Source organism: Lonchura striata, chromosome 1 (assembly GCF_050655825.1).
Source record: "Lonchura striata isolate lonStrDom1 chromosome 1, ASM5065582v1, whole genome shotgun sequence".
NCBI classification, from domain to species: domain Eukaryota; kingdom Metazoa; phylum Chordata; class Aves; order Passeriformes; family Estrildidae; genus Lonchura; species Lonchura striata.
The window spans coordinates 92,299,864-92,323,979 of record NC_140703.1 but is presented as its reverse complement, the minus strand read 5'-3'; the positions used below and the strand labels follow the sequence as shown (position 1 = coordinate 92,323,979).

Below are 24,116 nucleotides of genomic sequence, written 5' to 3'. Positions count from 1 at the left end.
AAAACAAAAAAAAAACCATGTCAGCTCAGTATGGAAGTCTGGTTTCAATTCACAAGAATTGACAAAATCTACAAGAATAAAGCAATACGCATGAAATAACTTCTCAGGGGTGGAATATATGCTACATTTACTGAAACATGTAAAATTTGTACCTAAATTTTAAGTTCCTGCAGTAACTTAGGCAGTAAGCCCTACATGTCTCTGTTTCTTCCCATGTCAGCAGAAAGAAAGCAGATGCTCCAGATGTAGGTGCCTCAGGTCTACAGGGAAAACTGATGCTTGTTTAGAGGAGACTGTTTCGCTGGGCACCAACGGTTGCCTTGAGGTAGGGGACTGGATGCCATTCAAGAACTCCTGTAATTGAATTCTGCTTGTTCAAAGGACAGGCTATAAGAAAAACTCTGTTGAACTTCTTCAAAATGTAGAATCCCCCTGCAAGCTAAATACCAATCCTGATACATCCCAGAGAAACTCATACTTACTAAACTGAACAAAATTCCTTTATTTCTTTTTATTAAGAGATCTATTAAATAAGCAATGAAAAATGCCTGGAAATTTAAAGGACAGGATATAATGACACAATAAACCAAATTTACATTCTAGTTAAAAAAATGGCATAAATTTGCTAGATACTGAAGCTGTAAATTTGTTGTTTCCCTTATAAGAAATAAGCTTTGGCTGAATTTGCTGTTGCAAACCAGTAAGGGCCTGAGATAGTTAGAAACAATCACTCAAGGGCTGTGACAATGACATGCAGGACAGAGAGGTTCCTCTTCAAGTGAGGAATGAAAAGGTGAGGCATTTTCCTGCAGCAGAGCTCACTGGTGAGTTCAGCAGCTACATGCACAGCCTTCCTGCAATCTGCCCATGCTCTCAGCAACGCCCCTGAGCACTTCTGAAGCAGCAGTAGAATCAGTTTGCAGATTTGTCAAGATGTCAAACGCTGAACAAGACACACAGGGCATTTACCTTAGAAATGCCAAATGCATTTTAGAATGAAAAAATCTGAAGACAAGATTCTCACTGCCCTGAATGCCTTGATATAAGGGCTCATGGGGCCCATTGTTTATGCTACTCTGGATGGCATTCAGCCATGTGTATAAGAGAAAAATGCTGAACTGATAGTCTGTCTAAGGCTGAAGCATCATTAATTGCTTCAGAGCCATGTCAGGTCTTAGCAGATGGTAGAGAAGAGACTGAATTTCTGACATTTTTAATTAACTTGTAACCCGCATTATTATGGGATTAATAGTTATATAGCTGTGCAATTTTAATGGACATTTGGTAAGAGCCAAATTCTGTACTTTTTGTAGACCTAAGAAGGCTTACAAATAGGTGAATGCATGTTTGTAGCTCTTGTGATTTCATTGCTAATCTTACAAGCATTTTTCTGAAGGTTGCTCCTTCAAGAGAATGTAGTGAAAACTTCAGCCCCACTTTTTTTCCCCTATAGATCCACATTCATTGCAATGTTTTCAAAGAAAAATGTTTAAATCCCTCATATTAGAAAGCAAGGTTCCCAAAAGCAGAGATACATATTAATACATGTAAATGCCACACTTGGGGTGACAGTGTGACTTTTTGACAGAGGGAAGCCTCTTTTTACTTAGGTTGATCTGAGCCACCAAGATTCTACTTCCCTGCCTGGATTTTGGCCAAGACACTTTTGACCACTTTTGACACTTTTGACCAGCAGTGATAGAGGCATGTGCTCATCTGCCTTCTCTCCAAGCTGGTTCTATGGCCTAAGGCAGAACCACTCCCCAAACCTGTTCCCACCATGGGCTTTGTTATACCCCAGCCTTAGATGAGATTTTTGACCATGGCACCAAGTACTGTCTTCCCATCTGCTGCAAAGGACCCAACCAAACTTCCTGTGGGCTGGATTTAGATAATCATAACTTGTCACCGGGAACATCAGGCCCTTATTGTCCTCTACCACTGGTGTGAAAATGACAAAATTGTTTGAGAAACGAGTGGAGTCTCACATACCAGTTGTTCTGTTAAAACGGGGGAGAATAATCAAGGCACTTTTTGTTTCATAGTATAACTTTTGTTGTTTACCAGCTAAGAATGAGTCTTCAACATGACTCTAACAAAATAGGGTGTGTGTTATGTTTCTCTTGACTAGCAGAGGACCAGAAAAGCCACTATCACATCTCTATAAGTCCAAATGTGTCACTCTCAGTGCCAAAAGCTTGGGTGTCATTTACTTGACAAGTTTGAGACCCTCCCTCATGTGTGGTGCTTGTGCTGCTTCACAGATGTCCCAGTACATCTTGACATACTGCTGCTTTGTGTGGGGGCCATATCCTCACCTTTACCTTCCTGCTGGGGACTGAAAGGGGGGGAAGACCTTACAGCACAGAAACCCTTCCTAGAAAAGGCATGTGGAAGAAACCCAGTGCTATTACAGCTGCCTCTCTGGCTCCTACATGTGGATGGGTAGTGGAGGGAGATGAGCAGCTGAGGCAGGAGCAGAGTACTGCTCCACTGTGGCAGTGTCTTCTCAGCACAGTTTTGGCTGACTCTGCATTGCTCATGGTCTACATTCGGGCCCCTTGCCTCCCTCAGAGTCCTTGCAAGCCTGTGCTGCAGGGGCCTGGGGCTCATATCATGGGTCACAGCAAGGCACCCCTACCAGGAGTGACCCCATGGTCCGCTGCAGCACACTGGCCTCACAGGGGAGACCCACCAGCACTACAGATGAACATAAATAGGCATTTCATAAAGCAGCCCCTACAGTTTACTGCTTGTCCCTCTCCCAGCCATCTACATGCATACCAGCATGGGCAGGGGCTGTAACATGGATTGCTTCCTGCTCCAGGCTACCACAGGGTTGGCAAGTGATCCATGTTTGTCCCTGTATGGGGACATGGATGTGAAGGGCCAGAAGGCATGTCCAGGGAGAGGAAAGGGGCAAGGATGGCTTTTTTCAGCAGAGACATGATGTGTGGGAAGACCCTGTCCTGTTGAGGTTACCTTGGCACTAAGAAGCAGCACAGACTATGAGAAACTGGTCTATAAACCACCAGTGGGTGCCAATCTGCACACACATTGTGTGGATGACTGGGCAGGAAGGCTGAGGCAGAAGAGTTTTGGGACTGTGACTATTCTCCCTTCTCTTCTACACCTTCAAACTTCAAATTGCCAGTTGTATTTCCTTATCCACAGAAACAGTGGGCAACTGCAAAGGGTTTCAGTGTACCCCTGGTGAGTTTGGCTCCTGTTTCTGCCAGGGCTCCAGAAGCAGCCTTGGAAGCTCCTTTTGGGACCTCTGGGGATGTCTGGGAGGATGCTTTTCTGCATCCTCCTTTGAGAGGGGGAAGGATGGAGAAGGATGCACTCTCAGCATGTGTGATGGTTTAAAAACTCCTTGGGTTTTTCTGAACCCAGCAGCTACTTGGTGGGTACAACACTTGTCAAAGTGCAGCACATTTGCTCATCCTCCAGTGATCTGTACAGAAATAATTATTCCAAAAATCTTTTTTTATCCCCAGTGTGTGAATTTCATACTGACATTGCTACCCTGCAGAGTAACAGATGCGTTCAGGGTAATGGCATCACTCAGAATTATTCCTTTCTACAACAGAAACTGGTGCAACAGTTGCATTGCTTCTAACAAATTGTAGGATTACTTTTTGTTTTTTAAAGTGTTGCAGTATTGTGGATCTAATTTAGCCTTATCCTCTGGCTTCTCATGCCTGCCCAGTGATTAATGCAAGGATAGGAATGGCAGATGCCAAGTACTGTCACACCAGGATGACAGCACCTTGTGACTGCTTCATATGAGGGTGAGCCACTTTGCAAGAGGTGAACACAAGGTCATGCCACCTGCTAAGGATGCCCAACCCCCTGCCCCTGCACCCCACCTTACCTGGGCCGGAGCACTGGAGGAGAGGTGGGTCAGGTCCCCGATCCTGGCAGCTGCCCGTGGGTCACTGGAGCTGATGAGGACAGGGGCACTGATCTCCATGGAGTGCCGGTTGCTGGCGGCCTGGGAGGACTTGTGTGTCATGCTGAGGGCGGTGAAGGAGTGGCGCTTCTTGGCGTTCTTCTTGCCTTCCACCTGCCTCTGGGCCGCCCCGGCAGCGCCCGCACCGGCCAGCGTGGAGCACGGAGCCAGACCCACCGCCGCTGCCGCTGCCACTGCCACTGTCTCCGTCGCCAGCGGCATGTCACAGCCAGAGGCGGCAGCCGAGCACGTCTTGTCCATCTCCATGAGCTGCTTGGCAGATTCATTCAGCTGTGTGGGGAGGAAAAGGGAAAGAAAAAAGTTGTAGAGAGTGATGAGGTTCCCTCCACTGCAGAAAAGGAGGCTCACTGGGACCTCATTTCTCTCTACAACAACCTGAAAGGAGGTTGTAGCATGATGAGGGTTGGCCTCTCCTTCCAGGTAACAACTGACATGACAAGAGGAAATGGCCTCATGTTGTGCCAGGGGAGATTTAAAATAGGATATTAGGAAAAATTTCTTAATTGAAAGGATTGTCTAGCACTGGAACAGGAAAGTGGTGGAATCACTACCCCTGGAGATATTTCAAAGACTTAAAAGACATGGCACTTCAAGGCCATGGTTTAGGGGTGGGCATGGCAGTGCTGAGTTAACAGTTGGACTGGATGGCCTTAGAGGTATTTTCCCACCTAAATGATTCTATGATTCTTTGAATTTATTTGGTTTATGAGGGCAGATGAATTATCTCCATTCACTTGTTAATGCCAGGAAAATCAAAAGAGGCAAAGTAATGATCCAGAAGAGTTAATCTAGAACCAGGCACCATTAATTGGTCCATATGAAGCTATAACATTTAAAAACGACAGCATTCCCCAAAACAGCTTGTTCCAGTCTGCTGAGTCAGAGCCTGGAGAAGGAGGCAGAAGTCTCTTCATCAATGTTTTGCTATTCTCAGTTCCATCACAGTCCTGTGCTTGATGTTTGCCACACAGGGTTTTGATCCAAGGGTACAGCTTCCAAATCTTCCCAGTTTCATCTCCCTGCTTTCCACCTAACACAGGTTATCCAAATGCAGATGCAAACTGAATGCATTTTCCCTAGCTGTATCACCTAAACTTTGGAAGAGCTTGATGGCCACTGGAAGATTTGCTCAGGGTCCAGTTTAAAAACATGGTTTCATCAGTTCTTTTGAAGGATTTAACACCTGACCTACCACCCATGAACATTGCACTAGGAGGCTCAGGCCAGCTTTCAGCCTGCTGTTCCTCATCCAGTCCACATTCACAGATAACCTTGTGTCTATGCAGGCCAGAGGCATGCTGGGTGGCACAACCTTGTCACTGAAATCTCTTGCCTCCCAGCCCTCATAACTCATCCAGGAAAGCTACACTGTACATGGCTGGACAGATTTCAGGCACACTGGGATGCTACCGTCACTAATGATACATGAAGTGCAATCTGAAGTCAGCTGGGCTTTCTGCACAGCACTCACTGCCAATACATCTTCCCTCAAGGGATGTTAACAGCTGATGGAAAATGCCACATTTTACCAACAGACCTTTATATTAAACTAGGATGCACGGCAATATGTTTGCATTTAATGAATAAAAACAACATATGAATAAGGGAGCCACAGCTAATGCACACGTGCTTTTGCATTCACTGCTATTCTGAGACCCACATAAACCAGAGGTGTATATAATACTATTCTGGACCAAAACAAGACCATTTTTTAAATATAACTACTTTTATGAATTATGGCAGCATTCAAGAAACAGTTGAGGACAAGGTCTTCCAAGGCTCTAAATTAAAATAAAAATAATTATTTCTGCTACAAGTCAAGCCAGTTTTGAAATCTAGCACAAGTGTAAATAAAAGGGAAAAAGAGAGGGAAGGGAAAGACAACAACAGAAACATGCAGTTAAACAAATGTGTAATTGTGTAGCTTTTATAACTCCCAACCACTGTCACCATTCTGTAAATAAAAGAATAGATGTTGCTTGCCTTAGGCTAGCAAACTTAGTCCTCCTAAGTTTGAAAGGACTCCTGACTCCATGAGGACTCAGTGTAACAGGCAAAAAACACACTAACACCTACAAAGTGTTAAAACCTCAACTTGCAGTATCCTTCTTTCTGTGACAGCTTCCACTAAGTCAACCAAGAGCCTCCAATTAATGATGCTCCACTACTTTCAGAGCTACTGGGAGTCCTGCAACCATTCAATTAGCAAGTCATTTTCCCAGCTGCACTGTCCAACTTGAGACCATGCTTACGGCCAGTGTAGTGCACTGCACCTGCCAATTTTCACTGATAACAGCTGATCCTATTTCAGATTCTTCAGAAATATCCATTATTTCCCACTTCATCTTGCTCTAAATTGGTACAACCTAATATTTGCCAGCAGGCTCCAAGTTGCAAGGAAACCAGATGGCTCCCCTCCCTTAAGTAGGTGTTACAGCTCTGCTTACCCATTGATGAAGATAGTCTAGCTGAATTACTTGAAATATTAAGGAGAAAAGTATAAACCTATCAAATATGTATGACTCTTCAACAGCAGAGGGTGAGGAAATTTTTTCTAATCAACAGCAAGAAGAAAAAGAATACATTTTAACTCTTTGAGATAGGAAAAAATAGAGTTAAAAAAAGAATTTACAACTTCTGATTTTACAATATGCTACATGTGGACATGCTACATTGTTATCAAGCTCTGAATCTCTTGTAAGAATTAGATTATAAATCCCACTGTCTGGAATCCAATTTAACACTGAAGCTGTTCTTTTTAAAACAACAAAATCCGTTATTTTTTTGTTCAAAGTGGCACCTAGTTGAAATGTCAATAAGAAAGCAAGCATGAAGTGATAAAAAATAACACTGTATTGATATAAACAAAGTAAATCTCTATATCAGTAGATGATTGAAACAGAAAGAAAACTCCTCCCCAAACAGTCAAGCTAATGAACTTTTGAGAATGTCAGAGGCTTCTTGAAATACTGGGAAAAGACTATTTTGGTCTGCCAAGATAAAAAATGCTTTACAGCCTTACAACTTTATTTTTGTAGAGAACTGTTTTTAAACAGCTTTGCCCACAGATGCTGGAAAGTACTTCCCAAATAGGCTATGAATGCCAGAGAAAAGTCTGCTTACTACTTTGTAAAAGCAAACAATTCTTCCCCTTCACAAAAAAACTTTTAGAAACCCCTTTTTAAACATAAACATGATTGCAAATTTCTTATTTTAAACGCTGAATATGTAAACAAGCATTGCTTTCTGGTGTCCGTCATCTGATCTTCAGGCAGATTTGCTTCCAGATGAGAAGCTTAATGGAAAGTTCTGACCCACAGTCAGTGTCAGGAATTTGACATTTCTGGAAGCCTGTAGCTCTTATGACAATCTCTAATACCAGAACTCAACTTTCTCACTCAGTTTTGATCCCTTCTCTAGAAAGATCCCATATTTGAATATGTGGTCCTGCTAAACCCAAAGTGACTTGAGACTTATGCCCTTGAGACTGCAGAGAGACTGATTTTACCCCAAATCCATTCTTTGTAAAGGGGATGTCCTAGAAAACTTGACATAGGATTAGAGGGATAAGGCTTGGATTTGTATGCCAAACCAGTCAAACATTCCCAGCAGCCATGAGATCCTGTCTAGAAATGCAAAATCTTGCAACAGCAAGCCTTAATCTGAGGGACTTTATAATGTAAGAGCTGTGATGAGATGGTGCAGTAAAAATGTTCACAATGTCTCAGTGAGTATTGGCTGCGAGGCTCTGCATGCTGAGATAAGGATGCACCAGTCTCAGCTCATGGAGCTACTGTGCCTATTTGTCAGGAAGAGCTTCCTCAGCTGTGAGTAATCATACTGGAGACAGCTCCAGCTCATCTGGTGTCAGGAGTGAAGAAGGGTGGAAGTGGAATACCTCTGTACACAGAGCCTTGTTCACCTCCAAACAACCTTTTCCTACAATGGGAGCAGTAATTAAGTGCTCTTCATTAAAAATTTGGTGGCCTTGATCAGGAAGCCATACTCTCCACCCTACCACAATACAAGCTGACATGACATTAGTGTCCAAGCAGAGAGCCCATGTGATATGAACTAAGGGAGAGGTTTTTTCTTTCTTCTCGCTTTTAGGTATGCCTGTCTTAGATATTTGTGACTTTACCACATAGGTGACAAATATTAAGCTACATCATACAGGACTTCTCCACTGCCAAAATTATTTTTTATTAGTCTCCACATAAATTTCTTTTTTTTCCTGCAGAATATATTATGGTGAGTTTCTCGCAGTCTCTGTTGCACGTGCTTGCATGTACAGATATATGCACACACACACTTCTAATTTCTAATACATGTGGGTTTAAAAGGGACCACCTGTAAATGCTTTCAACACATTTCTCTTTTAAGAATGAGCGAGTACAGGAGAGAAACTGTCATCTACATTGATGGTCCCCTGTGGGACCAAATATGTTCTTTATATCCCAATATGACTTAATGAACTGTAGTTTCAAACGTTATACACCTACTTACATATCCCAGATGGAATGAAGAGTAAGGAAAATCCACTTCTTGTCCAGTTTGGGTGACAATTAACTCTAGGCTTAATTCAAATAGCAAATTATTACTTTGGAATGGATTGTTGTTATTATTTTGGAACAAGAGAGAAACATGGGAAATTTAGGTCAGATTTAAATAATTAATCCTTACTACATCTCCCTTGACAAATATGCCAGTGCATTTACTAATCCATGTTAGTGGCAAAATTATTCTATCCCAGTTTAGGCTTCCAAGGGACACTTTGATACACTGTGGTCACAACATCAGCTCCTGGGTTGTAGCATTTCCTTGGTAGTGCTGTCTTCTGTAAGAAGGAAGACTATTCTGCTATTGAATACTCTTACTTTCTAGTTATTTAGGTCTGGGTAAGGGATTAATTTCTGACTGGCATCTGTCCTACCAAAGACAGGACCTCACTGTGTGGCTTACAAATATATTTCAGTATGTACTTAATACTGGGCAGACCAAAGTGTTACTAATGTGTGACTAAAATGTCATTCTCTAAATAAGAAAAGATTGCTTAAATTCTCAGTTTTACACATCTGATTCAGTATTTTGATAAATTGGAGCCAATTTGGACCAGAAAGTACACTTTATCAAGACTTTCACTTGCTACAAACATCTTTTTTTTTCTGTCTTTATGGAAACTATTAGCTAAAGAATGGTGCTGTTCAAATACAGGTATAAGACTCAAACCAGTTTCAAAAGCAAAAATGCCCTCAAATCTCTACATATCTAATACAAAAGAACAAATTAAAAGAAAAAATTCATGCTCAAGATTTTAGAAAGGAACTACTGAGCAGAGCAGAAAACAAAATTAAAATTATTAATAAAGCATCTTCACAATGTCCCCCTGAAAGACTGAAAATATTTTCACCTAGGGACTGCTGATTTTTATACTTTATGGTTCATAAATATTGAGAAGATCATGCACATCCCTATTTTATGCCTTGTGGAGACTTTGGCAACTTGCTGTTCCATATCTGAATTTGTGTTTAAAACAAACAGTCTGAATTTATTACTGCATTTTCACTTCAGAGTAGGTACTTTCAGGAAATATTAAGTTCATATGCCCTCATTAAACTAGTTTGCTAGTATTGTAATTTATGTTCTGAAGCACAGTGAGATTATTAAGAAACTAAGGGCATAACTATACAAGATTCTTCTGTCTCTGCTGGGTTCTTGAGAGGACTGCATCTGTAAAAGCATTTTAAGACCCAAAAAGTAGTCTTTCAGAAAGCTAAAACAGCTTTTTCTTACTATTATCCCTATTGGCAAATGCAGGATACAATTTTCTTCTGCTGTAGCCAAATAACAAAACAGCCTTTGACTCAAATGGACATCAGGAGGAAGTATGTAATACTTTCTTTGCCTAATACTTTACATGTTCTTCGGTAGGTTAGTACAGAGGACACACAGCAATTCCACGAGCTTAATAGTGGGATATTAGCAGACAAATTTGTGCCAAAGGTTCTTCGACCAAGTTATAGTGAATGTATCTAGAATTTTAATCTTTTATATGTTTTATTAATTCAGATATAAAAGTATTTAGAGAAAACATCCAAAGTTCTCCATGGACAATTTAAATTCATTCCGCAAAACCTACAAAATCCTACCTCAATTATTCACTTAGGCACCATCTTATGAAGAGTAATTAGTAAGGCACATTTAGGAGAAAATATTATAGACAAACCAAAGCAGTACTTAATGGTTTTGTGTTAATCTCTAAGAATCCACTATTGCCTTTTCTAATTTATTGCCAGAGAGGAACAAGCAAATTTGGAACAGATTTTCTGCAAGTGGTTTATCCATCATGGAAGATAGATTTCTGAAACCCACACTGTGATTGAGAGCAGAGTGGTTCCATACAGCCAGAAAACAGAAGTGCAGTACATGTGCTTTCTTGAACAGATTCAAATGAAATGATAGCTGCAGAAATACTTTCCTAGGACACATCTCAAACTTCAAGTTTTCTGTTCCTCCAGCCATAGGTTGAGGCATATGCGTAATTTTCTTTTCCAAAAGCCTGCTAAATATATCAGCATGTTCTCAAGGAACAAAGTCCCTAAAACCCTAAAGCAGATAGCCTTCCTAACCAGGGTCATCCACATACACAACAATGTATAGTCCGGAAAAAGCAAGCCAATAATTTTTGTCTACAACATGAGTCTTTGAAAGGCAGCAGTACTTAGCAATCTATTTGCCTGTCCTACAAGATCTTTCTCATTTAGCAGCAATGTCACTTCTAAAGCACTGAGGGGCTGAAGGAATGTAGCATATTAGAACAGCATGTGCTTGGACGAGCGTGTCATCATGATCTTGCAGAATGAAAATAAATGATGCGTGCAGCAGAAGTAAACACTAAGCCCTGGGTGGTGAACTGGGATTTTTTTTTTCTTTCCCCTTTTTTTCCAAATAGTTTTAAGAAGGAAAATGGTTTGCAGTGGTGGAGAACAAGTTTGGTGTATCTCAGAGAAATACATTATCTGCTGCAAAGTCTGTTCAGGAGTTAAGCACAGCAAGAAACCGTATGGAAACTAATGTCTAAAGAACTGAGAAGAAAGAAAATAAAACTAAATGCAATATCATTAAAAATAGATTACCTCACCAAAAAGAAGTACACCTTGTAGATCCCCCTCCACTTCCTGAAACAATGCTAGCTATTTAGCCTTCAGCTCCAAGTATGAAGACTCTCTTGCTCTGATCTGTCATCTCTGAATCTCTGATCTGCTGTGTGCCTTCGATATGCCTAAGGATTTCCTTTTTCCTTCTATCTGTCCCCTATGGACACCCTTTTCCATAATGAGGCACTCACGACTACACCAAAGCTATTTGAAAGCAAGAAATGTAACCAAATTCAGCTTTACTCAACATCAGAAAGAGTGGGAGAATACAGCCTATTTTTACTTATAAATTATTCAGAAAGCTAAATAAAAAGTGCAGTCATGAATTCATGGGCTTGATCCTAATTCCTTTGAAGTCAGTGGCAAAAATCCAACTGCCTTCAACAGTGGAAGGACTGGTGCCCATCTGGCACCAATTTCAGTACCAGAAGAGTCCCTGTTGAAGCTTGTGTAGATTTTACTGACAAACTATTTTTTCATCAAAAAATTAAACTCATTGGAACTTAAGTATTTCCCAGGAACTTGCTTGTTTTGACAAGATGTCCATCAGGAAATTGTTTTGCAGATGATGTTTCTCAGTTAAGACAAGAAATTACCAAAGCCACAGTAGTTTAGGAATTCAACAGGGTACTTGGACTCCTGGCTGAAAGTCTCTGTGTGGGGGAATAGCCATAGGGGATCTGAAACAATACTAACACACTGAAGTGTGTTAGTTTGGAAACTAACACACTTTCCAAATAGAAAGCCATCAGCTTTCTGCCTATGCTGAGTATCCTTTGCTCTTGTCCTTGTAAACTGGAAATCCTTTGTGACTCCCCTCCTGAGTCCAAGTGTCCACCTGCACCATCAGGAAAGAGATTGGTGCTAGCAGAAGTGTGAGCAGCCTTAGGCTGGGCAGCAGCCTTGGCTAGGGACCTGGATGAATCAGGAGGCTTTCTGAAGCAGTTCAGATGATGGCCTCATGCCTCACCAAAACCTGGCAGCTGTATGAGCCCCGTATCATTACAGCCAATTACTGCAAGGAAGGGAATCCCTTTGAAGGATCTTTGTGCTGAATCTACAAAGCCCTTCACTTGTGAAAACTTCCACTGTGAGCCAGCTGTACCAAAAACTTCAGCACAGGCTAGGAAAGATTGTTTAGATCCTGTAGCAGACCTGTATGGATCACATGTAAACTCTACAAAGTATCTTTAAAAACAGTCAAGTTTTGTGTTTTCAGAGTTTTCAGGCAACTTTCTATCTCCTCCCTTCCTTAATATTTCACAAGGCTCCTGGTGCTATTGCTTACTCAAGTGGTCTCATAAAATTATGAATTAACTGAAAACTAGTAAGTTAAATACCACCAACTAGGGGCAGAGGATGTCTTCAGAGTTAATGCACACATCAAGCCTGGGAGTCTTAAAGCAAATGGTTTCCAAATTACAGTGTGTGGCCCCAAGTACATATAAATGGGACTGTGAACCAGGAACATCATGCTCATGTTGTTGCAGAGACCCTTCTCTTGCTGATAGCTGCACCTGTGCACACATGTTAGCAGACAACACATTGTACCCTTTTGCTCATACTCTCAGATTTGTTCCTGGAAATACAATTCTTGAAAAAGTTAGTTTTGTAATGATCAGAGTTGTGTGAAAGAAGCAACAATACCACATCATTTTTTTAGGGAAAACACTTACTTCCAGCTTAATGAGACATAAGGAGGAAGGAAAAAAACATGTATTTGCTGAAGTCCTTCATAAATTTGGTAAGAAAAGTGTTCTGGTGGGTAATGAGAAAAAGACCTATGCCATCACCTCACATCATCAATGCTACCTGCAGAAAGATTAGTTGGATAAATCTTTGGAGGTCTTGGAAGCTCTTGGAATTGCAGCACAAGGAGCCCATGGGAAAGCCAAAGTAATTTTTCCAGTAATGCAAGGCTTTGCCTACACTGAGCAAGCAAGGAGTCTTTGTTGCAGTGATTTACAGCTTTGTGTAGAATAAGAAATCTTGTGCAATAAGGGAAAATTAAGTTTTATGTTTTGAAACTGAAGATTACCTGTGGGGAATCTCATACAAATAAATGCACTGTACTCTCTATCTCTGATAAAGCCGAAATGAAGAATGAAAGCAAATGCCAAGAAAATGCTTTGGTTCAATTGCTTGTAAAAGGAACCAAGGCATACACAATTCAAGCAGATATTTCCACTAAAGGGTTGTGATAAACAGCCTTTGCCCTGTGTGTACTATATTTAGAGACCTTTTTTCTGCATAGTCTTCTGGCTTCTGCTCCTAAGTACAAGACAGAAAAAGACTGCTGGATGTGCTACAGGGCATTTGCTACAGTGTGACATCCCATGGGGCTGTAGAATTAGATTCTGTGTGCACAGAGCTCCTGCTACAGCTGGCTATAAAGAAGGGTTGCTGGTTGTGGTGGAGGGTTCCTGCTCCAGCTCCAGGGTCACACTGCATGTTTCTCTGGAAGCAGCCAATGGATGTCAGCCATCTGTCACAAAACTGCTGCATCTTTGGAGAGATGTATCCAGCCTTTGGGTTTGCTATTTGCCAGTTGGGGTGAAAGTATGAGTCAGGACAGACTGTGCTGGTGTTTCACCAGACTATGGGATGACTCCCTAGAAGGAGAGTACTGAGAGTTTCTCTGAAATGGGGGATGAATTATATGTGTTTGAAAAGGGCAGCTGCACCAGGATACACGAATCGTTTATGTGAGAGGGAGACTGGTCTTCTTAACTGTGCACACAGATGAAAAAAGAGGAATTGGGCTGAGGGAGACTTTAAGGCCTGAGTTTATGTCCCTTGTGGTTATTACAGTGCGAACTCTACTTTGAATTGTCTACAGATTTAAAGCACCTTCTTCCCTCATAGATTGCTGATGTCTGGTACAGCAGCATGGCTCTTTGTCCTCAGTGGGAACATTAATTTGCATCTTTTTTCGCTCTATGCAGTGACCAGTTATTTTAAAATTATATTTAGATAGCCCTGTCTCACCTTGGAGACCTCTATACTTCTGTCATACTGCTAAAAGGCAGACAATGGATTGGGATGGCATTATGGGGCAGGGGCCATTGCACATGGCATATTGCATACTACACAACAGGCACATCTCAGTATTTTTGGAAGCCTGACCAGTAACTGAAAGCCAGTTTGTAAGATATGAAAATAAGTTTTCTGTCCTATATGATGGCATTTGGGTTCAAAACTCTCCCCCCTCACCTTGTGGAAGAAAAATCTGACAAGGACGAACTGCAATAAATTCCCTAAACTCTGCAAATCCTTGACTGAAAATGGCAGCACTCAACCTCACACTCATGGCATGACTCACTGCCCCTCACCTCTAAGAACCATTTATAGACCTCTTTGGAGAATCTGAGATATTAAAATATGATTGGGGGCAAGGTTGAGTTCAAAGTGGGAGGTCTCTTCATTGACTTGCCAACGGCTGCAGTCAAAAGTTCACTGACCTCTCTGGCCGTCAAACTAGAAATGTTACTTGTTCAACTTTTTGAGTTTAACTTCTGGTTTAGGGTAAAGGACGCATACCCAGTGCAATGGAATCATACAGTGAAGCAGCTAGTGCCTTTGCCTCTTGTACACTCATCTGGAGCTGGATCAATGTTCTGGTTTCTGTCCAAGCCTGCTCTGCCACTGGTGTCACTGCTAGATAAGAGCTGTGCCATTTCTTCAGCCCCAGTGAGCTTGGAGCAGATCATTTAGGATGCTCAGGCACATGTGTCACATTACTGCAATAAAGTACGATGATTGCCAGCATTAGTCACTTTTATGACATCCATATGCAAATGCTGTTTATGCTAGTATGCTTCAAGTGGAAGGAATTTGGAAAACCACTCCTCTAGGCCATGCTGTTTGAGCCCTGAGATGGCAAAAGGAATGGGCTAGCAAAAAATCTGCACAGTAGGAAATCTTTCTGAAACTGCAGAACACTGGGGTTTTTTTCCTGTTTGTGGAATTACTCAAGTGCAAATATTTTCCTAACACATTCCTTCCTGAAAACAGTCTTCCCTGCATTGCACCTACATTCCGTAGGCAGAGAGACAAGTTGTCCCAAGGAAACTGAAATTTTGCAAACTGTGACCACGTTGTGTTATGCAGTCACACAGAGACATTTATTCATACTTATTTTTGCCACTAAATGCTGAAAAGCTCCTACCACACAGAATTCCATTGTGAGAAGCACAATGTAAACATAAAGCAACAAGACAGCTCTTGGTCCAAAGAAATTACAATTTAGGATGGCGACAAGACACCGTGTATAGTTATAGACAAAATATTCAATGCAATATTCTAATCATCAAGATGGACAGAGGATTTTGCACAACATATATCTTCTCTAGCCATCACAGCCAGGAGCAATTTTAGAGTGGAATCTGGAGGAGCAATTCTGATGCAGATGTTTGAAGCATTAATATCAACAGTGAAGAACAGAGCACTATGGAAGAAAATCTGGATTCAAAAAACTGACAAAGTGATTGTCATAGCTGACATTCAGTAATAAATAGTAGAGGGTAATAAATAAATAGAGAGGGTAATGTAAGCAAAGCATTGCAAGTAAGGGTGAGTTGTATGGGCTCTAGAGGACAGAAAAAGACCCTGGAGAGAAAGAAAGGAGTAGCAACAGATGTCATCAGATACAGCATCAGACTGTCATGAATGAGGCAAGTCTGCATTTGCTAAGGATGCAAAAAGGATGTACCCATAATCAGGGTATGACCTGATGAGAGTTTTGTCTTTGTGAAGGCTCAGCAATCAGGTTGGACAAAGACTGGTAGAACTGCTGGCCACATGAATGAATGAAACCACTCATGGGGATGTGATTCCCACTGGCAATGTCTTTATTACTTGACAAGAAAGTTCATTCTTCCCTGTTTAACCAGTGGCCAAAGAGAATTTAACACACTCAACTGTGTACCATGTACTGCACTGAAAACTCAGGTATGTGCTTAGTGAGAGTTCCTCCAGCAAAGGCAGACCTGTGTGTCACTGGAATGGTGTGGAGCTGCCTTTATTTTGACCTTAAACTCATCCCTCAGGAGTGCTTTTGTGCCTTCAAGGTCAAGGGCCCCCATAGGAAAAAGTCTTGTGCCTGAGACAGAGCATGACCCTAAGCAGTAACTGGCCAGGGTTAAACCATGACAGCCTCCCAGGTGCCTTAAGGCAGAGAAGCTCAGTGTCAGGAGCTCTCAGATCTCATTTGGCCTGGGAGATTTCCAGGAATTCAGTATTAATCATCTCTACAGCTCTTCTTCTACTCCCATAGTCCATATATTGAGGGATAGTAAAATCTTGCATCCACCAAATCAATATAATCACACACATCTCTTTCCTAAGCCATGCACCTATGGGGAAGTGAAAGGCTTTGGTTGGGAACAGGCAAATCTAAGCACTAGACTGGAGTAAGGAGGGAAGATGCTGAGGAATTTATTTCTCAAAGGTTAGTCATAGTCCTTCCTGCTGGGCTAGGAAAAGAAAAGAAAAAGGATACAAGAGGAAGTCATGACTGTAAATTCTTTACTATGTTATTGGGGCTGAAGCAGATCAGAGAAAGGGATCAAGGAGATGGCCGTCAGGGAGTGCTCTCCCTCCTTCTGTGTGGCTGCTTTCTTCTTGAGAAACAGAGCTGCCTCTTCCCTCAGTGCCATCCCTTTAGCCATGTGGTAAGAGAAGAATATCTCCAGCATGAGTCTATCACTGTCTGAATGCTCTGGCTGCTCTCCTGCTTTGTCCCAAGGTTTCCAGAAAAATTCTATTATAGAAAGCTCTCTCATGAAATTTCCTGTCAATTTGATTCAATTGTGTCTAAACAGATCGGAAGACTTCAAAGTCAGATTTAGAGCAGGACACTCCCTCCAGCCTCACTTAAGCAAAAGCTAATATTATTAACCTGGTTTATGTAGTATCTAGTATGCTTTTCATAAAATTATAACTTAATAAAATAATTAGATAAGTCAAGGGACAACCAGGAGGTGGAAGAGGTTGCTGGCACCAAGTCCCACATTCCTCACTTCACCATTTTTGTGTGCTGGCTTACAGCACACTGCAATGGCAGCAATTGCTGCAGGATAACTGTGGGTGGGAGTTGCTGCCCTCACGGATGTGTTTTCCTGCAGTGTGAGGTACCACATGGCCTCTTTTCCCATCTTCCCTCTTTCTGCCCTACATCATGTGACTATGCAGTAAAAGTAACAGATATATGACTGGAAACTAAAACAACTCCAACTTAAATGAATAGCTTTCAACAGGGTGACTTCCCTGATTCATCTCAGCACATAGATATATCTGGTAGTCCTGGAACATGGAGGGCAGAAGGAAAGAATTGTCACACATGAGGTAAAAGCAGGACAATCACTTTGGCAGCAGCCCTTGCTTTTGTCAGATTAAAATAATACCAGTATTACATTCAAAAAATGATGCAGCAGGAGATAAAATAAACAATGGCTGATCTACTATGTAAAGGAATAAAGTAATCAAAATGAATACAATTTCTTCTACAGGATAGACTAAACACAAAAGGGTCAGCCTTCAAGAGTTCTGTGTGTTCTAGAGAAAATCTGGAAAAGAGAGACTCCCAAATTAATTTCAATTATCTTCCCCTCTTTCTGATTTTTGTTTTTAATTTGCAGATTCTTCCTCTAGTCTTTTGAATTTAGTTTTTTCAATGTTCAGCCCTAACACCTAACAAAATGTCAGAGGATTTCAGACTTCAGCATCTGGTTTTGGCACAGTTAATGACATTTTTAGGCAAAAAACCAACTTCATCTGTTGTTTTTATTATTTGAAGCATGCATTCAACATACACACACACACAGATCTTTTTGTGCCTAGAATAAAAACAGTTTGACCATTCCAGCATGTGCGACAATAAGAAGAATAAAAAGAGGTAAAACTGATTCATTGCTACCTTCTATCAGGAAACTGTTATTCTTTACACCACCCTTCTTTAAAAGTTCAAAAGGTCAAGCTCAGACATATTTGTGACTATTTACCATGGTAGAATAAGCATAAAAGCACAGAATAGTTTGGATTAGAAAGGACCTTAAACATTATTTAGTTCCAGCCCCTCTGTCACAGGAGAGGTGTTCCAGCCCTCTGATCAACTTTGTGGCCCTTCTGTGGACTTGTTCCAACAGGTTCACATCTTCCTTATGTTTGGGTCCCCAGAGCTGGATGCAGCACTGCAGGTGGGGTCTCACGAGAGCAGAGTAGAGGGGAAGACTCATCTTCCCTGCCCCACTGGCCATGCTGCTTTGGATGCAGCCCAGGATGTGTCTGGATTTCTAGGCTACTGAGTCATGTTGAGCTTCTCACCCACCAGCACCTCCAAGATTTTCTTTTAAGGGCTGCTCTCAATCCATTCTTCATGCAATCTGTACCTGTGCTCGGCATTGCCCTGACCCAGATGCAGTACCTTGGCACTTGGCCTTGTTGAACTTCCTGAGGTTTGCATGGTCCCACCTCTCAGACCTTCACAGGCCCTTCTGGATGCCATCCCTTCCCTCCCACACCACAGAGCTTGGTGTCACCAGCAAACTTACAGAGGGTGAACTTGATCCCACTCTCCATGTCACCAACAAACATTTTAAACAGCACTGGTCCCAGTACTGACCCCTAGGGAATGCCACTGCTCTCCACTTGGACATCAAGATGTTGACTGTCACTTTGAATGTGACCACTCAGGCCATTCCTTATCCACTGAACAGTCCATCTGTCAAATCTATGTCTCTCCATCATACTTATACAACATGCTATCCTCTGAAAATAAAGATCAGGTGGGGCTCTAACACACACTCCTTGGTAATTCCTTTTTGGTGTCACTCTCATCAACTGTCCCTCCTGTCCCTCTGATGGAGAGCATCTTACCCACCACTGGCACAAAGGATAACATGTGCTTCCACCTGTGCCAGGTCCTTTCACATTCTGGGATTTTAATATAGGACCCATTTTCTTCATCACTTCCAGCATCAGTGCTGTGGCAGACACATAGAAACATTTTGTTCTTTGCTCATGGGGCTGTGGCCACCAGCAAAGGGCCAGAGAAGGTAGCCAGTTTGCCTGGGTCATCTCCCAAAGCCCTCCTACTGACTCTCCATTTGGATTTAAGATCCCCACTTAGAGTTTTAAGGCATTAGGAAAGCTCTCCAAGAAGGGAGCTAATTTCCCAAGACGGAAGCTAATTAAGATGTGCAACATGCACTAACAAGGACACTAGGAGAAAAGATGAAGAATGCTTGTGTGAGAAATAATGAAATCCTCTAGGATTTAATGTTTAATTAACTTCTAGGCAGTGTATTTGTTGACATATAGCTTCTTCATATACATTCATGCATTATCTCTAGGTAAGTGAGGCTGAGATATACTTTCTTTTCAAAAGGAAAAAGATCCCAGGAAGTCATTAGTACTGAAACAATCTTTAAAAGCCATCAGAGGTGATCAATGGCTGGAAAAGACAACAGATCTCTTCAGTATGTTCTCTAGAGAGCATGGACTACTGATGATATACTCTAGACCCCACTCAGAGCTCTGTGGGACAGTGGGTATGTTCAATTGGGAATGCTAATTTCTAGTGCCTGGAAACCTGCATCATTCCTGGAGTTTGTCCAACGTGGTTGTGTGCTGTGAGGCTTCTGAGCACCACTGGCAAGTCCAACACATTTGTTGCACAGGCAGAACTTCTCTCTAGGAGATGTGCTATCTATTTACTTTGTCCTTCAGAGATCATCACTAGTGATTGTTTTGTAACACAAGCAACCCTTCAACCAAACAGTAGAACAAAAGCTTTGAGACACAACCAAAAACTCATTGTAGAAATAACAGAAATGAGACAGAATTGCACCCAGGACCAGAAAACATATATTAAAGCATAAGTATGGTTCAGGTGATCTGGAGGTGAAGGGTTGATGTGCTGAGAGCATGGGGAAGTGGCAGCAGATGCAAAACACAGTAGGGCAGACCCCATTCAATTTGCACCAGGCAGGATGACAAACAGGATTTTGCAGGGGAAGTGCCAGAAATCCTTCAGTGGATTGTAGCTATAGACCAAAGTCTTGTTATCAGATCAGCTTAGATACCTAAGGAACCTAATTTTTGGTATATAGGAAGCAGCACTTCAAAAATGCCATGTACAGATACAGAACTGATATATATGACTCTGAAAGACTCAGGAAATGGGCTTATTTGCAAAGGTTGTGTGCTTAAGTTGATTGTGCTGGAAACCTTTTTTTTTGCTATAAATTGCTCCAGAGTTATTTTTAAAAAACAGTCTAGGAAATTCAGATGTTACTCATAATTAGGAGGGGTGGGTGGGAAAGATATTTTTGGATATGACAGCTGACAAATTTCTGGCTTAACAGGCCCTGAAACAATAAGAGGTGATAACAGCTCAGATCTGGTTTTGATGAAAAGAAATATTGGTCATAACATATAAATCCAAATAATTTGGAGTTCATTCAAATGAAAGTAGGCAAGAGTAAAATCAAGAGAAGACCTGTAACTAAAACTGTCAATTCTCAAAAGGCAAATTTTCACAACCTACAGCTGTGTCTAAATTTACATGCTGGCTCTCACCAAGGCTCACACAGATCTCATAATTGTCTGGGCTGGAGGATGACTCAAATATGACAGTACTCCTACCTATTTCTCTATGCAGGCTTCCCCTCTGTGGCACCCACCTGAGATGAACTTCAGTGCAAACGTGGTGTTCCCTGACAAAGAAAGCAGCCCTGCTTTGACTTGTCCAGACACAGCCTGAGGGGACTGAGTGACACAGAAAGGTCTACAGAGCTGAGGTGCTCAGCTAGTCCAGGGGAAACCTGACATTTAAGTCAAAAGGTGCAACTCAGTTTCATATCCTGAAGATGGAGGAAAATGTTAGAGAATCTGTATGAATGATCTCTTTATGAAGGGTGCTAGAAATCAAGAGAACTTAAAAGAAACCAGTCAAATTTAGAGAAAACAAATTTTCTGCACAATGTCATGCTAATTTACATTTTACATAGGAAATTAAATCAAAGAGCACAAGGTTCTTTATTTATAGAGGCAAAAGGGAACATAAGAAATCAAGCTGTTATGCAGAAAAATGGGCCACAGATTAAAATAATGTATATATATAAATTATATATATATAATAGACAAATACATATTTATATATTGTAACATGTTGTATATTTAATCTTTTTCTCACCTCTGACAGCTAATACTCTTAGTTTTCCCAACTAACATAATCTTTATTTGAACTTACATAGATTATTTTACTTTATATGCATGTACTCTTACATGCATACAAAGTAAAATCAATGAGTTTTATTCATGGATTGATGTGAAAATAGAGGTCCCTTTTGCAGCCTACAACACAAATTCTGCATGTTTTAGTTTGAATGTGAAACATGAGAACTGTATTTTGTACTCTATTCACATAGAAATCTGATACCAAGAAGTGTCTTGGAATATTCTATAATATTCTATATAGGATAAAAACAAGTGGGACTAACATTTTAGAAGTTATGAAGGTGCAGGTATGAAATTCTTCAAGCTATATATGCACAAAACTTGAAAATGCATATCAATAAAGCTTTTCAACAGAAATTGGCTGAACATGCTTTAGAGCTTACATTATTGTCACCTTTACAAGGTTCTTATTCCATTTTTATCTGACACATAAAAGGAGAGAGAACAGAAAAATCAATTGTGATGTTAATGGGTATAATTCTTAACTCATTAGTGTTACACCTACTTACTACTGGGATGAATTTGCTCCTCTGAGATTTAGTAAGTCAGCTTTTCTAAAATAATCTACATTACTTTCCATCTACCCACCTTTCAAAAGCTTCCATTTTAATTCACATTAAGTGATTCTTGCAAGGCTAAAATCAACCATTTTGACAGTCCCTAAAAACAGAGATTGCACATTCTTTTTGAAAAGGGCACCAAACAAACGTTAGTATTTAATGAACATCTAATGCTTCAGATTTTTTGGAAGGCTTTCATAAAAGATACTCAGAAAGATTCAGAGTGCTGCCACCAAGACCACACAAAAATAAACGATGGGTCAGACATCAAGGTTGAATTAATTATGAGAGTCCCATAGGGACCCATCTGTCCTGCAGCTGAAAGGAGAAGCCAAACAGACTAAGGAGAGAAAAAAACATAGACAAGAAGTGGACAGGGCAACAATGATGTGTTGAAAATGGTAAAAAAAAATAGCTAAAATAGCTATTAGAACTAGAAATACACACACAGAAACATCTGAGTTTTCAGTAATGTAACTGTGATGACTGCCACTGGGGACACCAGCATAGTGGGAAATGGCTAATGGGAATCTTCATATAGAGAAAAACAGGACACAATCTGCCATCTAGACTGAAAGGGTAAATCTGCATTCATTTGCAGCCAGCTAAAGGCTCCCCTCAGCACAGTACATGTGTACACAGCTAAGGACCTTCTGCTGGGAAAATGGGCCTCTGTGACACCACTCAACAGCTTCAGCTGGGATCCTGGTAAATGTGCTCGGGTTCCCCTGTATGGCTTAAGCTGTTTTAGGATGACTGCTAGATCCTGCAGTACAGAACAAATCTTAAATGGATAATCTGCTCTCCAAAGATAATTTTGGAATGAAAAAAATTGTTTTCTTTAAGAAATGCATTTGCTTTTGGATTTTGTTTTATTTTCACTTCTTGAACTCTTTTTAAGCACTGACTTGCAAGAATTATTTTCCCTGGGGAGTCTTCTGGACCTATGCTGCAGGGCATGGAAACGATCGACTCTGACCATTTCCCTCCTCCCTCTTTCTCCTAGACCTACTTTCTACTTTTTCTTTCCTTTTTGACTGTGAAGAACAGGAGAAGATACTCATTACCCTGCTTCACTGCTCTGTAAAAATAATTTTAAAGCTCCTAATATTACTTAATCACAGCTTTCAATGTTCCTGCTGCCATAAAACATTATAACAATGGGTTGGCACTTCATCAATTGTAATTTGCTGATATTACAGTCACAGTAGCACCCAACATAATTACCATGCTCTACCACTGACTCATAAGGTTTCTTGATCTTGGTCAACCTTCTTCTTTGCTCTGGGGCTTGCAGGCAGAAATTTTGGTCTAACAGCTCAGATTTTTGGATTTCTAGTCTCTGCCCATCCAAGGAGGATGCCTCCCTCCAAATGCTCAGCACACCATTGCCCTCAAATTTCACTCCCAGATACTTAATCTATCAGGACACACTTTATTCTTCATTATTATCAATTTTTTACATGTAGCAGCAGAACACAACTTTCAGTCAGAGATAATAACAGAAGTTATTAAGAATGAAGGAGCTGGCTTGAAGACAGTAAAATAAGAAATTTTGTAAGGGTTTTGAATTCCTTAGAAGTCCAAAACTCCTCATAGCAAGACTGTTACTTCAAACCATACAGGTTATTAACAAGATATTTATTTCAGGACAAAAGATAAAATGAGGATCAATTTCATTATGTTGTGGGGCTTTTTCTGTAGACAAATTAAAACATAAATTATCAGCCTAAATGACTTCTACTGAAGATGAAGGATAGCAACAAAGAAGAAACAATACTCCCAACTCTTCCTGACAGAACATATTGTTTGTGACTCGTGCTGTAAAAGTAATCATTGTGAGCTGTGAATATTTGTTCCTTATCCACTTGTAGCTGCTCTGAGGTTGGGACAGAGATGATACTACAGAGGCAGGAAAAAGCCTTTGCAGATGTACAAGCACCTTTGTTAAACACTTGTAAGGAATCAAGAATAAGATCCATGCCACATTACACTCATATGGCTGTACAGACAACCAAACATAATGCTGAGATGGAGACTTTCTAAAACACTGCAGGGACAAGGTATAGTTTAATGTCTGCTGGGTTTTGTGGCTCTTTCTGCCACCACGGTCTGGCTCTAAAAGCTGTCTTTCTGGGCTTCCTTTACAGAGAGGAGGTGATCCTGATGAGGAATTTGCCAACC

The 24,116-nt window shown here is 41.0% G+C and overlaps 1 protein-coding gene across 2 annotated transcripts in view; it reads right to left on the bottom strand.

Moving 5' to 3' along the window:
- The window catches only part of SH3RF3 (SH3 domain containing ring finger 3), a 322,774-nt gene that overhangs the window by 127,919 nt on the left and 170,739 nt on the right, over nt 1–24,116 (bottom strand). For both annotated transcript variants that reach the window (XM_085558352.1, XM_021545582.4), the window contains exon 4: nt 3,878–4,246. In XM_085558352.1, the coding sequence (XP_085414478.1) occupies nt 3,878–4,246 (369 nt within the window). The remainder of the gene's footprint in view (nt 1–3,877; nt 4,247–24,116) is intronic.